This window comes from Larus michahellis, chromosome 16 (assembly GCF_964199755.1).
Source record: "Larus michahellis chromosome 16, bLarMic1.1, whole genome shotgun sequence".
Classification (NCBI taxonomy): domain Eukaryota; kingdom Metazoa; phylum Chordata; class Aves; order Charadriiformes; family Laridae; genus Larus; species Larus michahellis.
Window position 1 is genome coordinate 2,070,994 of NC_133911.1, and position 14,564 is coordinate 2,085,557.

General features: G+C 53.9%; 1 protein-coding gene across 2 annotated transcripts in view; it reads left to right on the forward strand.

Moving 5' to 3' along the window:
* Positions 1 to 4,628: 4,628 nt before the first annotated feature.
* PLEKHM2 (pleckstrin homology and RUN domain containing M2) overlaps positions 4,629 to 14,564 on the forward strand; it is a 28,281-nt gene continuing 18,345 nt past the window's right edge. The window contains exon 1 of one of the 2 annotated variants that reach the window (XM_074560575.1): positions 4,629 to 5,083. In XM_074560575.1, the coding sequence (XP_074416676.1) occupies positions 5,024 to 5,083 (60 nt within the window). In that variant the 5' untranslated portion in view covers positions 4,629 to 5,023. The remainder of the gene's footprint in view (positions 5,084 to 14,564) is intronic. The other variant, XM_074560574.1, reaches the window with a different exon arrangement.

The following is a 14,564-nucleotide window of genomic DNA, read 5'->3' on the forward strand; positions in this document are numbered from 1 at the left end:
TGGAAGAGCATTACACAACACAAAACGGAGCGCTTGGCCCCAGCACTGTCTGCTGGCAAAATGAATGAGGCACTCCTGGTGTCTCCTCACTTCCACCCAGATTAGGAGAGGGTTGGTTTTAGTTTTCTGGAGCTGTAAACTAATCTCTTGGGACATCAAAAAATTGACATTTATATCCCTAGAAAGCTCGTAACAGTTTTAGTTAGAAATAACTTTTTTTAAAGTCCCATTCTCTTAATGTCATGTAATAGATTTTTGAAAGGGGGAGCAGAGGATCTTCCTCCTCCGAAACCTGTGGCGCAGCCAGCTAACCCTATGCGGCAGCGTTTGTCTTGTGGAGCAGTAATTCCTTTTTCATATCCTGAAAAGCAGGTGCACGTTGTCTTGAGACAAGCGCTGAGGCTTTTTGCCCATTTTAACTCTCAGCTCTCCAGCGAGCTGTCAGTGCTAGCGCCAGATGAGCAGAGCCGCTCAAAAACGCAAAGCGTTATGAATCAGTTGCTTTGACAAAGCACTTCTTGGACTGCGGTTTCCTCCTCACGTGCTCAGGGCTCTACATGTGATGCTGTTGTCACTGTTACAGCTAAGTTATGTCATTAAGGCAGGTATTAATTAGGAGGGCAAAACTGCGTTTTGAATTCTGGGGTGGGAAAGGGGAAGGTTTTAACGTGTGGGCTGCTACAGCCCCCTTCATACCTTGGCCAAAACGTTGTTCGCAGTTTCTTCTGTAGGGAGGTGATTTCAGGACTAAATACTCTGACTGTTTGAAAACTATTTTGAGCACTTGGGTCTTGCCCTTTCTGCTTTATGGAGATGGTTTTCTTTCGGTACCGTATACAAGTGCAAATTAATGACACTTACAGTTGCGTACATTTTTGGGATTGTCCCAGACACTCTGATTTGCAGCATTAGCACTTTTAAATCTGCAGCTCCTCATGTGACCGAGAGAGGTGCAGACCCTATGTAATAAATGTAAAGCTTACTGCACGTTGGTGTGCTTTCCTTGGTTAGCTGGTATGGATGCGCTAGGAGTAGGACAAGGAACTCCCCCCTACCCTCCCCCAGAGGTTTACAGTTTAAAAATTGCAGATGAAGGTTTCTTCGAGCAGTCACATGGGTGCAGGGACTGCATTAAGAGCAGGAGCCGGATGCAGAGAGGTGAGCGTTGCGTCATACCACTTCCTGCACCAGAATAGTTCAGAGAATGGTCAACAGCAGAAAGGTGACTGAGCCATCGCTCATAAATTCCGCAGTGCCACTCATTCGGGTCCACTGCCTCATTTCTCTGCCGTCTCATGGTTTCAGCACGTGCCTGGTGTTGCTTTGCCAAGTGAACCACTGTTGGGGCAGGTACGTCACCAGGATGGGATTTGGGAAATCCTGCTGGCCAGTCTGGCTTTGGATTCACTCCAGCCTTACGTCAATTATCTGCTCGGCCTCTTTTTTCCCTAGGGGTAAACTGGGGGTGAAGGACCCCCTCGGACGCGTAATCACTCCACTATGACATAATTGTCTCTGACAACCAAGCTCACTAATTACAAGGTGCTGTCATGATTGCCAATAAAAGCATTGAGTCATGCAGACAAGGATGCGAGTGGTTGAAATCCCTACAACAGCAGCTGCCAAAGGAGTGTCTAGTTCCGAGTCCCTTTGTTAACAAATGAAAATGGGGAACATTTCAAAATCAGAACGCTTGTGCCTGGTTGTGGAAATGGAGGTGTGCTCGCCGGGCTGCGTGTTGGTCGTGTGATGCAGGGCTCGCTCTTTACTCATCCTGATAAACCTGCCGTTTCTCCCTTGGTTTTTCCAAATACTAAATTTTTTTCTTGCCTAAATCTATACTGCTACCTCCTAAAATGTTTGTGTCACTTTAATTTCCTTCCGGGTGACTGGCAACCTTATTAAAGTGCTGTACGACTGCACTGCGTGATAAGGTATGTATCTTAGGAGGACGCTATCTTGCCCTTACCGCACCTTGCTGCAGGAGCTGAGACACACCTCACTGACTCATTCTGGCCTTCCTTGCTATCCCGATGGCTCCTCTCTGTGGGTGATGTTCTTCATGCTAACTTTGAGCTGTAAATATTGCACAAAATATATTATATATTTTTATATCCTGCCCCAAGGAGTTAAAAATCTCTTTGAGAGGAGGATAAGAAGCAGACTAGCACGTGGCGGGAGCGGGATGGTTCTTCCTGACCCTCTCCAGGGAGAACGGGAGCTGTCTTTAAATGCTGGGAGCAGGGAATTTTCCATGTAAATCCGTAGTTGTGTGGTGGGTGCTATAAGGGATTACAACCAACTCGTTCTACTTGGAGTAAAGCAGAGACTTGGGGCATTCAAAACAGCCAGGAGAACTGCAGGACACCAGGAAGTCTGGCGTACCGTGGGATTATACAGGGGTATACGCTGAGCTGCCTCTGGTGCCTCCAGAGCAACAAAGAGCGCAAACATGCGCTTACCTGCTGGCTGGTGCTGTACGGACTGGGGTTTTTTTTTATACCCTGAGCATGCTTTAAATCCTAAAATTGACCAGTGAATTCAAAAACGGTGCATTGGATCTGTTGTGCTTCTTTAAAAGGGCTGACTTCAGCTTGCTGCTCTCTCCAGCCATTTCTTGGTGCTCAGGCTCAAATGGTTCATGCTCAGGACTGCTACTCCGGAGATGTGTGTGCGCTTTAGTGGGGTCGTTTCCCTCCCGCCTACCCCCAGTCCGTCAGGAAGAGCTTTACCTTCTTCCCCAGGTGCGGAGACAAGCTCCCGTCCTTGTTGGGATCTCACTCAATGCAGCGCTTCTGCTTCTCCAGGTGCTGGTGGGGAGCTGAGAAAAGAAGAGGAGCTTTACGATTTGGCTCGGTTTTATGCCAAGCACTAACGAGCTGTGCCCTCTTCCCTTCCCTGGGAGTTTCTCCCACACTTTCCAAAGCTGTTAAACTGGCTGGGCCGTTCCTGCGAATGCAGGGAAGGAGCAGGCTTGGCCTGGCGTGTTTTCTCCGTCCCAGCCCTTGCTCAGCTCATCCCTTCCCCACCAGCAGGTTATTTAGGGAGGAAAGGGTGGGAATGGCGCAGGGAACGCGCTCCTGAGGCCTGCTGGCTTTTCCTTTTTTAATTGCTTTTACTTTCGGTTCCATTTTCAGTTTTCAGGGTTGGGCGTTGCAAGGGCGATAAGCCAGCTCTGAGGGACAGCCCCATCGGGGCTTTTCACCTGAATCTCAGGAGGAAAGTTTATTAATAATTTTATCTTTTATTTCTTCAACCCCCACCTCCATTCAGCCTCTGCACCCACTCCCAGCTCTGTCCCGTGATGGCGAGCAGGGATTGTATTTGGGGTTTTTTAGGATGTTGTCCCAGTGATAGAGATTTCGGCTTGAGCAACACTTTTCTGGCCCGTTTTTGGCTCCGAGGTGCCACGGAACCAAGCACGTGGACCTTAGCAGAGAGACTGGTCCCCTGTTCATCTCGGGGCTGCCATGGGGGGTGCCATGCAGGCTCCCCCATTTTTCCCTTGGGCCACCGAATATTTCTCTTTCTTTTGAAGCTGGGCCCTGCCAGCACCCCAAAGTGCAGCAAAGCCATGGGCTGGGCCCTGGCTAGGGGGGCTGGGGGGCTGGTGGCCGCCTCGCCTGGTGTCCCCGAACTGGGGCCTGCTGACCCCCCTGCGTGTCCTCTCAGGGGGCACCCAACACCGTCATCCCCTTGTGTCCCTTCAGGGGGCTGTGAGGGACCCAGCGCCATCTCCCCTCATCCCCATCACGTCACCTCACTGTGCCCAACACCATCTCCCCTGTTGTCCCCTCACTGTCCCCAATGCCATCTCCCCCCAGTCCCTCACTGAGCCTGGGGCTGCGAGGAACCCGATGCCATCTCCCTTCACCCCCTCACTGTCCCCAACACTATCTCCCCATATGTCCTCTCATTGTGCCAAAAAGTCCCCTCAGCTGGGTCATGAGGGACCCAGTGCCATCTACCCTCATGTCCCCAATGCCATCTTCCTTCACAACCCCTCATGTCCCCTCACTGTCCCCGATGCCATCTCCCTTCACATCCCCTTCATGTCCCCTCTCTGTGCCCAATGCCATCTCACCTGATGTCCCCTGACTGGGTCATGAGGGACCCAGCGCCATCTTCCCTTACATCCCCTTCATGTCCCCTCGCTGTCCCCAAAGCCAGTTCTCTTCACATCCCCCTCACGTCCCTTCACTGTCCCCAGTGCCATCTCCCCTCATGTCCCCTCACTGTCCCCCGCCCCATCTTCCCTCACACCTCACATTCCCTCACTGTCCCCAGCGCCATCTCCCCTCACGTCCCCTCACTGTCCCCAATGCCATCTCCCTTCACATCCCCCTCACGTCCCCTCACTGTCCCCAGTGCCATCTCCCTTCACATCCCCCTCACGTCCCCTCACTGTCCCCAGTGCTGCCTCACCTCATGTCCCTGACTGGATCATGAGGGACCCAGCACCATCTCCCCTCGTGTTCCCTCACTGTCCCAAATGCCATCTCCCCTCAAGTCCCCGCACCGAGCCCAGGGCCGTGAGGGACCCAGCGCCATGTCCCCCCCCCACCCCCAGCACGGCCGCCTCCGTGAAGGACCCGCGGGCGCCATTAGCGGCGGCCCGGCGGGGCGGTCCCCGGTGCCGGCTGGCGGGGGCGGGCAGCGCCGTTCCCCTCCCTCCCGCCGTCCCTCCCGCCTGACCTCAGTTCCTGGCGGAGCGCGGTGCCCGTCACGAGTGCGGCCCCGCTCCGCTCCCTCATCCCCGCGGGGCCCCGTTCGCCTCCGCGCCCGCCGCGGGGGGCCCCGGCGCGGCCATGGCGCCCTGAGCGCCGGCGGAGGCCGCCACCCCGCAGCCGGCAGGCCGGGCCGGGGCCGGGCCGGGGCAGCCGGCAGGACGGAGCCGGCCGGCGGGGGGCGGCGGGGCGGCGAGCGGGCCCGGCGGACGGGCCGGCACTCGGCCTCCGCCGGGCGGGCGCGGCGGCGGGCGGCGGTGGCGGCGGCAGCGGCGGGCGGCGGCGGCGGCGCCACCATGGAGCCGGCGGAGGTGAAGGACCGCATCCTGGAGAACATCTCCCTCTCCGTCAAGAAGGTGGGCGGCGGGGGGCCCGGTGTGGGGCTGGGGTGGCCCTGGAGACTACCACGTCCTCAGCTCCGGCTGAGTGTGGGGCTGGGGACCCCCCTGTGCCGGGGCCGTGGGGCTGGGGACAGCCCTAGGACAGCCTTGGGGTGTCCCTGGGGACGGTCCTCTGGCTGGGGGACACTCCTGGAGACCCCCAAGACACACACCACCACCAGACGTGGGGCTGAGGGACAGGCCCTAGGGATGCGCCCCTCTCCCCAAGGAAGGGGGCTGGGAGCACCTTGGGGACACTGGGGGACTCTTTGGGACAGGAGTGTGGGGTCAAGGACACTCTGCCATCCCCTCTGCCAGAGGTAGGGGATGCCTTTAGGGATTCCTCTGTGCAGGTTTGGGGGTGTCCCTAGGGACCCCCTGTGCTGTGAGGTTGGAGGCATCCTTGTTGCTGGTGCCACGGGACACCCCAGAGGCACCCCTGGGGGTGTGGGGTCACCCCCTGGCCCACCCTGCCAAAGGGACACTGCTGGGGTCACCCCCAGGAACCTCCGTCTCTGCTGGTTGGGATATACTTGGCTTCCCCCCTGGGGTTCCCGCTTTTTGAAGGGTTTCCTTTTCCCGCAGGCAGGACTGGGGGGATCCTGGGGGGATCCCTTTTCCTGGGGCTATATGGGGGGGGTCTGGACGAGTCCAGCCGGAAACCCTCTTTGGAGAGGTCCTCCCTCCAGGCAGGCACACGCCGCGGGTTGGCGGTGCCCTGGTCTGAGCCCTCAGAACAAGGGCTCTGAAGATGCGTACCGCCATACCTTGTCTCTCACCTTGTCCTTCTGCTTGCCCCTCATTTCTCCTGCCCCTTGGCATCTGCTGATGGTGAGAGCGTTTCTTAAAGCCCATCCCTTTGGTGGGGAGCATCTGCATGCTGGCACAAAGGGGACCAGGACACTGGAGTCTGTTTGGTCACAGGAGTGAGCTGTAAAGACCTGCTGGAAATTTTGGGTTGGGCTGCCTGGTTCCCGTGGGAGCTCCAGCCGTGTTTGAGAAAGAACTCAAGCTCTGTTTGAGGAGGTAAAGGGAGTCTTGGTCCAGTTTTCATCCCAAGTTTGGGGGAAAGGAGGCTTTCCAGACTTGTTGACGTTTCTCCAGTTACTTGGTTTCTGCTGCCTTACGGAATAGAAGTTTTCCTGTGGTCTGCAATGTGTCCTGACACAGATTCATCCATGAAAACTTGTCTTACGAAGACCGTCACAAGTGAATTCCCAGCACTGTTAAGGAATGGATGGCTTGACGTCGCCCCTGGGATATAGGATGGATGCACAAACCTCTCCCAGCCTTTCTTTTTGCTTCACAGGTGATCCTGCCCTCTGATCTCTTACCTTTCTGTCCTCTAAAAATTAAAAGGATAGTCTTTTACTTACCTGGAAATCGGTGGATGTTCAGGCTGCTCCAAGCTCTGTTACAACGCTCTGCAGCGCTACTGCCTCAGTTTCCCCATATGTATGAGGATATACTACTTACCACACAGGATTCGTTGGACGTAATTTATTTGCATTTAGGAAATCCTTGGACGATCCCAGTTGGAAATGCTATAAAATCAACATGGTGGCTATTTTAATTATTATTGCACTTGACCAGGGCTCCTCAACTACAGCTCTGCCAAAGCACCTCTGCTTTGACCTCTGCCAGCTCCTGTCTTGGTCCAGCGTCAAAGAGGGATTTGGGGAATTTTCAATCCTGCCCCTTTTGCTTTCCTGTTTTGCTCAGAGCAGGAAAGCTCGGGGCAACGTAGGAACCTCCGAGAAACTCCAGGCTGATGGACTTATTGATACCATCCCAGCGAAACCAAACTCAACTGCATGGTGAAAGTCCAGCGCTGGCACATCCCCGCTTTTTACCTCCGGAATGCAGTTCTCCTTTCTCAGGGATGTCGCTCCCTTTCAGCTGTGGAGCCACTAATTTTTCCTGGCGCTTCCCTGTCTGACTTCGTCCCTCAAGTCCCTGATATTTCTCTTTTTCACTGCGTTGGTGGGAAGAGTAAGGTAGTAGGTTAGCGGAGCAGGTACACCCTTCCCACACCCTGGCTGTGCGCTGGGAAATCCTGCTCTCGTTCATCCTCTGCTCCCCACCTCTGGGTCCCTCTTGAGTAACTCCTCGTCGCTGGAATTGTGTCATGGGGTGCGGAGAAGTTTTCCAAGTATCCCGCCTCTGATTTGAAAAGCTTCCTAGCTGTGTAGGTTGCTCGCTCCTTACTTTCGCCATCGTGGCAGGTTTGAGTTGTGGAGCGGAGGGTTTGGATGTGTTTGTAGCGATGTGGATACCTCTCCACACCACTTTTCGGCCGGATGATGATCGGTTGGTTTTCTTTCCTCAGCTTCAGACCCAAAGATGAGTTCGGACTCTCGGCAGTCCGTACACTGCAAGTCAGATGTTATTTTAGAAGACAGCCAGGACTAAACCCCGCCTTGAGACTGGGTAAACTGGGACGAACCACCGCGGAAGGCTGGGGTACCTGGTTACAATGTCAGGCTTTAAGTAGCAGCAGCAGAAAAAAATGCCTTATTTTCACCGAGCGGCCGGGGGAGAACCATCAGGGTGCTTGTCAGCTTCCCTCTGCCTCAGGTGGGGAAGGCAGCGAGGAGCAGCACAGCCCTGGGCAGGGTTTGTGCCATGGAGGCCTCTGGCTGTGACTTTGCCTGGCTGTGACTTCAGTTTCTCCAGGGTGCTTCTGAGTTTCGAGGGGGGGTGTGTGTGTCTGTGTGTATGTGTGTCAGAGCACAAGCCGTGAGTAAACTCTGTGCAAATCAACAGCAAAAAAAAAAACCCCAAAAAACCAACTGCTTTCATGCCAAGCGAATCCCTCGAGCCTGAGTGAATGGGACTGTTTCTCTCTTATTTTCCTAGAAATATATGAGAGATGGAGCACAGCTAGAAAAGGCAGGGATGCAAACCTGCTCGGAGAGGGTAATGACAAACCCGTGGGTTTCTCTGTGTGATACCCGAGTGACAAGATCTGGACCGTTCGCGTCCTTTGCCCATATCTCAGAGATCAGCGGTAGCTTTGCTGAGCTGACTGCGGAGCTGTGAGATCGGGCCTCAGCTGCAGAGAGAGAGGCAGAACATCTGATTTAGACACCCAGTAAATTGTCCCCTGCAGCTGGAGAGGTGTCAAGAGGCTGGTGGCTTCGGGAGAGGTTGGGAGAGCTCAGCAGTAGCAAGTTGGGTCCCTGCTTCGATCCCAGCACACATCCAAGGGAGCTGGGAGCATGGCGTTGATTTCCCATCTACAGCTTTTCCTCCCTGGGAGATACAAGTTCATTCCGACGGCGATGCTTTCTGCTCTGGTTACGTGGACAGTGTGATGGTGTGATGCTGTGGAGCTCGTTGCATCTGTCTTCTGACTGTTTCTTTTCCCCTTTCCCTTCCAGCAGTCCCTCAGCCTGTTTTCTGCTAACGGGGCTGTGCTCCAGCACAAATTACTGTGCAAATTGATGCCTAACCCTTTTTTTTTTGTTTTTGTTTTTAAAGAATTAGGGCTTTATTGAGGCAGAAGGCTGGAGATGGGCACGTTACGGCTCGGTGTGCGTTCACCGCTTTCTGCGCAGCCTTTCCCAGCGGGGTGCAGACCCTCGTTCACTCCAGTGCTTGTTGTCTTGTAGGAGCTATGACTGTGCGTGGCAGCAGTGGGGTGAGAGCTGCTGCCTCCTGGTGCCTCCCCGTTGAACCCTTGCCGGGTTAAGCACGCTAGAAATGCCGACAGCTTCATATCTATCCTTGGCCAACCATCTCCTGGTAGCTAAAAGCTATCCCAGGTGACCTGGACCACACCGAAGCTGGTAGCGTAGATGATTTGTGTTCTCTTGTTGGATTTCCGTGCCCTCCTGGACATGGCGGTGGGTTAAGGAGAGATTGATTGCTGTCCTGCTCGTGATGAGGTGATGAAAATGCAAAGTCCTTGAACAGTGCTCGGTTTTGGCAATGCCAGGTGCTAAACTTAAAATCAGAAAAGAGATCAGAATCCAAGATTTTGGGACCTTTATGTTTTAGGCTTTCCTACTGGCTTTGAAGGACACAAATTCCCATGAACTCTAGAGCAGCCGGTCCTCGGTGCATGTCAATCAGGTGGAGCAATGGTTTTTTTGCTGATGTTGCAGGAGTTCTTGCCAAAAGCCCTGGCTCTGCTCCCTTTAAGCGTGACTTTGGGAAGGTTTCCACTTTCCCCACAGTGAATTAATGCTGTGCCTTTTCTGCTTGTCTCCGGATCTGATTTTCAGCCCTCTACCAGTGAAATACCTTTGCAGTCCCCCGGGCTCCCTGAGCTCTGCCTTGCGACATCTCTGCTTCTCCCGCTCGGCGAGGGAGGGTAGATCTGGGGGTGGGTTGGTGCCCCCACGTCCTGGAGAGAAGCAGGTAGCGCTGGAGCGGAGCATCCCTTTTCAAATCATGGAGAGAGCGTGCTTATCTCCGTCTGGGTGGATTTATTTAGCCCAGCTGTTGTGACACAGAGGTAGCAATTCTGGAGATGTGAAAACAGCCAAATGGCAACTTGCTTTCCGATTCCTGTTGAGGGGCACCTCGCTGGCTCTAAGGCCACAGAGGGTTTTATCTCTTCCCAGGGTATTTCCTCTCGCTCATGTTTGCTCCAGGCCACATCTGCTGTTGGCGTGGGGAGCACGCAGCAGGGATCGACATCGCTCCCGTTGGCCGTCCTGGCCTGCCCCTTTGCCATGTGTACCGGGGTTGCCAGCCACCAGACAACAGGACCCCCAGAAGCCCGTGGCTGGAGCTAGCAGCAATCTCGTGGAGCTTGTAAGTCGGCTGTGAAGACGCAAGGGTTGGTTCAGGTGCTTTTAAGAAGTCTACAAACTCTGGCAGCTCCAACGCTGCGTATTTTGGTGGTCCTCTAAGGGCTTTGCCGCTGTTTGGCAAGCAAACAAAGCCATTTGTCGTTCTACTTAGCGCGCAGCAGTGTATTGCTCGGGTTACTTGAGTATGTCAAGGTTTATCTCTTTTGAAATTCCTAATGCCGCATCCTGACACAGGTCTGGCAGTGATTCGAGGTTCGTCGACTGCAGTTGCAAAGGGATTGTGTTCTGTGGGTACCTAACCTGACGTTGTCTCTCATACCCAGAAGAGGTGTTTCTCAAAACCAGCTCTGGATCTGCTGCTAGACAAGGCTACGGTAGCCTTTTGGGGAGAAAAAACCCCTGTTTGTTCTCCAGCCACTAACGCAAAGCATTTCCCTGGGAGGGCAGTTGGTTTAGGGGGCTGAATTGCAGCAGCGCATTTTGTACAAGGGGCTGAAGCAGTGCCTCCGAACCTCTCTCCCTCCGATTGCACAATTTCGCTGCCTGTTGAGTGATTCCAGCTTTCCCTCCTTCTGATATCCTGGTCCAAGACGAGATGCACAAATAACTGCGGGCCAGAGGACGTGGTCGATGGGGAGGGATTCGAACCCGGTGTGTGAGTAAGCAGCAGCTCTCTGGGAGAGCAGCGCCGTTACCGAGACTTGCAGGGCACGAGCACCCTGCGCTCGCTTGTTTTGGCGTGTTTACCAACCAGACTTGTTTGGTTGTTTTTTTTTTCCTTCCCGTCAAATCTGTGGTTTTTTTCCTCTTGTGCCAAGCGTGTGACTTTTCCATCTGCCTTCAGTGAGCGCAGGGATCCTGTCCCACGGCAGCCAGCTCTGTGCCCATCCCCTGCTCCGTGCGCTCTGTGCGCCATGACAGAGGAATGGGATGGTCCCTGCGACTTGCAAGGTGTCACCACTGGGAAAAATCCTGTCCTTGGCTGAGCCACACATACGACCAGCCTCCTGCAAGGTTTGCTGCTTGGAAATAATGAAGGAAAGCCCTGGAAAAGCCTTCAGGGCATGGGAGCTGACAAGTCTACGTGTCCCAGGAGGTGACAGCCTTGTTGGCCCTGGATTGCAAATGCTTCAGAGCTCTGCGTTTCCAGCCACGGAGCATCTTTGCCGTGGGTTTCAGCTTCACCTGCTTCAGGCTCCTGTCTCTGCACATCACGAACATGCTCCATTTCTCTCCAGGCTGCTCCAGCATCATTTGTGGTGCTTTCAACCTGCCGATGCCCCGAGAGTGACGATGTATTTCATCGGGGAAAGCCACAACATCCAGGCAAGGTGTACCGAGTCCGGGATGGGAAGCTGGGCACTGAGGCTGGTGCTGGTTTGGAAGTTTGTTGTAAGAAATGTTGAGTCAGATCGTGTGTGCAACCTCCAAAACATCCTGCTAGAGCTGAAGGTTCAGGGCTTTGTGTTGTACAAGCATATAAGAGAGAATAAGACTCCTGCCTTGAAACTCAGCCTGCTTTTATGGGTGGTATGGAAGACTAGGAGTTTTCCAGGCAGCCTTCTCCTTCTTTTTATCCATTTGCTGTCGAACGCCTGTACTCCCCTAAGCAGGTATGAGAGTGCTACTTGCTAGTTCTTATGTGTCTATCCTGTCCCTTCCCGTTGCCTCTTCCCTTGGGATTGAGCTGTCGTCGTCTGTATGGGACAAGTTCGGTCACCTGCCACCCTTTTTTGGTGCTCCCTGGAGCTGCACGCTTGCTCCTGAGGGTGCTCAGCTCCAGGTGCAGCCCCAGACTGAGTGCCAAGGCCCTGAGCTGGCTTCCTAATCGGCATTTTTTTTTAATCGCGTTGTTAGACAGCTTTGCAAGCTACAGTCACAGGAAACCGTGTGGGTTTGCTCTTGCTGCAGAGGGTTATTCTGGCTGTGCAGTCCGGTAGGTAACGTGCCACCATCCTTGTCCAGTCGTGCAGGGTGGTGGAAAAGCAAGTGCTGGCATCAGGCTTGGGAAGGGTTTTGAGTCTAGCAAAGGATTTGTGTCTCCAGCTGCCTGCCTGGATGGCTCACAAAATACTGCCCTTAAAGAAAGCCACCTGCTTGGTAGCTTGGAGAAGGTCTTTCCAGCCGCTGGGGAAGATGGAGAGAGGAGAGGAATGGAGGCAGAAGAAAGGCTTCTGCAGTTTCTGTTATGTTTTGACTGTCCGCTTGCTGCTTTGTGGCACTGCTGCTGTTTTGCATTCCTGCAGCTGGGGAAAACCACTCACAGTCCATGTGCTTTGGGTGGGAAAGCGGGTTTCGAAGCGCCTCTCGCCTTTCCCGTGCAGCGAGCACCGTGGTTAGGGAACCAGAGGAACCCAAAGGGTGCCCAACTGGGATCTCTGCTTTTCTTTTGCCGTGTTCATCCTGCCAGGGAAATACCAAGCAGAACAAGGGAAATGAACTCAATGCTGGAAAGCTGCTAGTGAAACATCTGTGGGCCAGATTTACGGAGAGGAGATGGAGACTCGGTTGGGTTGTGGCCAGCCGTGAACGGGTCCGGAGTCTGTATTTCAATATTTCAATAAGGTTGTAGAAATACTGGAGAGATTTCAAAGGAGAACCTCAAGAATTATTAGGTTTGGAGAATGGACTTTAAAGCACGCCTGCCCAATTGTTTTTTGGCATCTCTTGCAACACAGGAGCTCTGCAAATGAGCCTGGAGAGCTTCACGCTCATTGAGAAGTGGTGCAATTAGTAGGCTATGAAATTGTGCAAGGAATATCCTTTCTCGTGCGTGCCAGAGGGGGGTGTGGTGTATCACTGCAAAAAAAAAAAAAAAAAATTCAACTTGTGATTGATAAACGGCAATTAAACCCCCCTCCTCCTCAATGGGGACGAGGTGTGATTGTTCGGAGCGCAAACCCCGTGTTCCCCCCGTGCAAACCAGCTCGCTGTTCCCTTTGGACAAACGCCCTTCTGCTCTGCTTTCTTCTCAAGTGCGTTTAACTCACCAAGCCCCGAGTGTTTGGGCTCTTGTAACCAGTTCACCAAAGCGGGTTTTGTCCCACGCTGTCGCAACACCGGTGCTCAGACGCAGTCGGGGCTGCAGAGTGGTCTCGGTGAATGGCGGGGATGCCTTCTGCATGCTGACGGCGCTTATTTTGGCCACAAGAATGTCTATAAATAGCCCCGGTTCAGGGCTCGAGGCGTTCACCGTGCCCCATGTGAGTCCAGCCTTCAACACTTCCTTCTGGTTTTGGAGCACAGGAGACAAGCATCTCTCCAGAAAACCCAGAGATGACCAATGTCGCATTCAGTTAATGCTTTTTAACCTTGTTGCTTTCCTCCTTCCTGATTTTTCCCTAGCTCCAGCCCGGCTGGCTGCCCAGATATGGCAGGGAGCTGCTTTGCGAATGCTTCATAAAGTTCAGTCACCACCTCCCAAACAGGTCCGTCTGCGACGCCTTGATTAGGGAGAGGTTGGTTTCAAATTATTCATTTGCGTTTTATAGCAACTTACAGGAGAGAAGTAAACACTCCAAATAAGCGCCATTTTTCCAGGGCAGTGCCACATCACTCCTGCCTGTCCTGCACGATCAGGGGCGGGTGCTGGGACCATCCGTGGTCTGTGCATCTGCCCTAAGATGCTTGTGGTTTCCTACAGAAACCACAATTCCTACCTGAAAATCCGTAGGAATTGTGGTTTCCTACAGAAACCACAATTCCTACCTGAAAATCCGTAGGAATTGTGGTTTCTGTAGGTGGATCTCGGAGCAGGCCAGCGGGCCTTTGGGAAATGATGCAACTGGATTTCGTTCCCCAGCTGGGAAAGCTATTTCATCGTACCTTTCCTCCGTGTTGTGTCTTCACCCCTCTTCCCAAGCCGAAAACGCCTCCCCATCGGCTTTTGCAAGCCTTTTGTCACCCTCGCCGTAGGGATGACTCCACCCAGGAGATCCCGAGGCTCGTTCTGTCTTGTTTCCTCCCTGGATGCATGGTAGCTCGGCAGGGATTAGCCTGGCCAAATTTTTGGGGCTGCTTGTGCTCCAGCAAGCCGTGCGCGTCCTTTGCTCAGGGCAGTATGCTGTCGGCTGTGTTTATTTTGGAGGGATACTGGAAAGAGCATCATCCTTTGACACAGCACAATTTCCCCCTGTACTGGGCACTGGCGAGGCCTCATCACGAGGGCTGTGTCCAGTTTTGGGCCCCTCATGACAAGACAGACATTGAGGTGCTGGAGCGTGTCCAGAGAAGGGCGAGGGAGCTGGTGAGGGGTCTGGAGCACAAGTCTCATGAGGAGCGGCTGAGGGAGCTGGGGGTGTTCAGGCTGGAGAAAAGGGGGCTGAGGGGAGACCTTCTCGCTCTCTGCAGCTCCCTGAAAGGAGGGGGTAGCCAGGGGGGGTCGGGCTCTTCTCCCAAGGAACAGGCGAGGGGACAAGAGGAAATGGCCTCCAGTTGTGCCAGGGGAGGTTTGGGATGGATATTAGGAAAAATTTTTACGCTGAAAGGGCCGTCAAGCATCGGAAGAGGCTGCCCAGGGCAGTGGTGGAATATCCATCCCTGGAGGGATTTAAAAGCCGCGCAGACGTGGTGCTGAGGGACACAGGTTAGTGGTGTTTTTTTGTCAGAGTTAGGCTGATGGTTGGACTCGATGATCTGAAAAGCCCCTTCCAACCTTGGCAATTCTATGATTCTATGATCCGGGGAATGTGGCG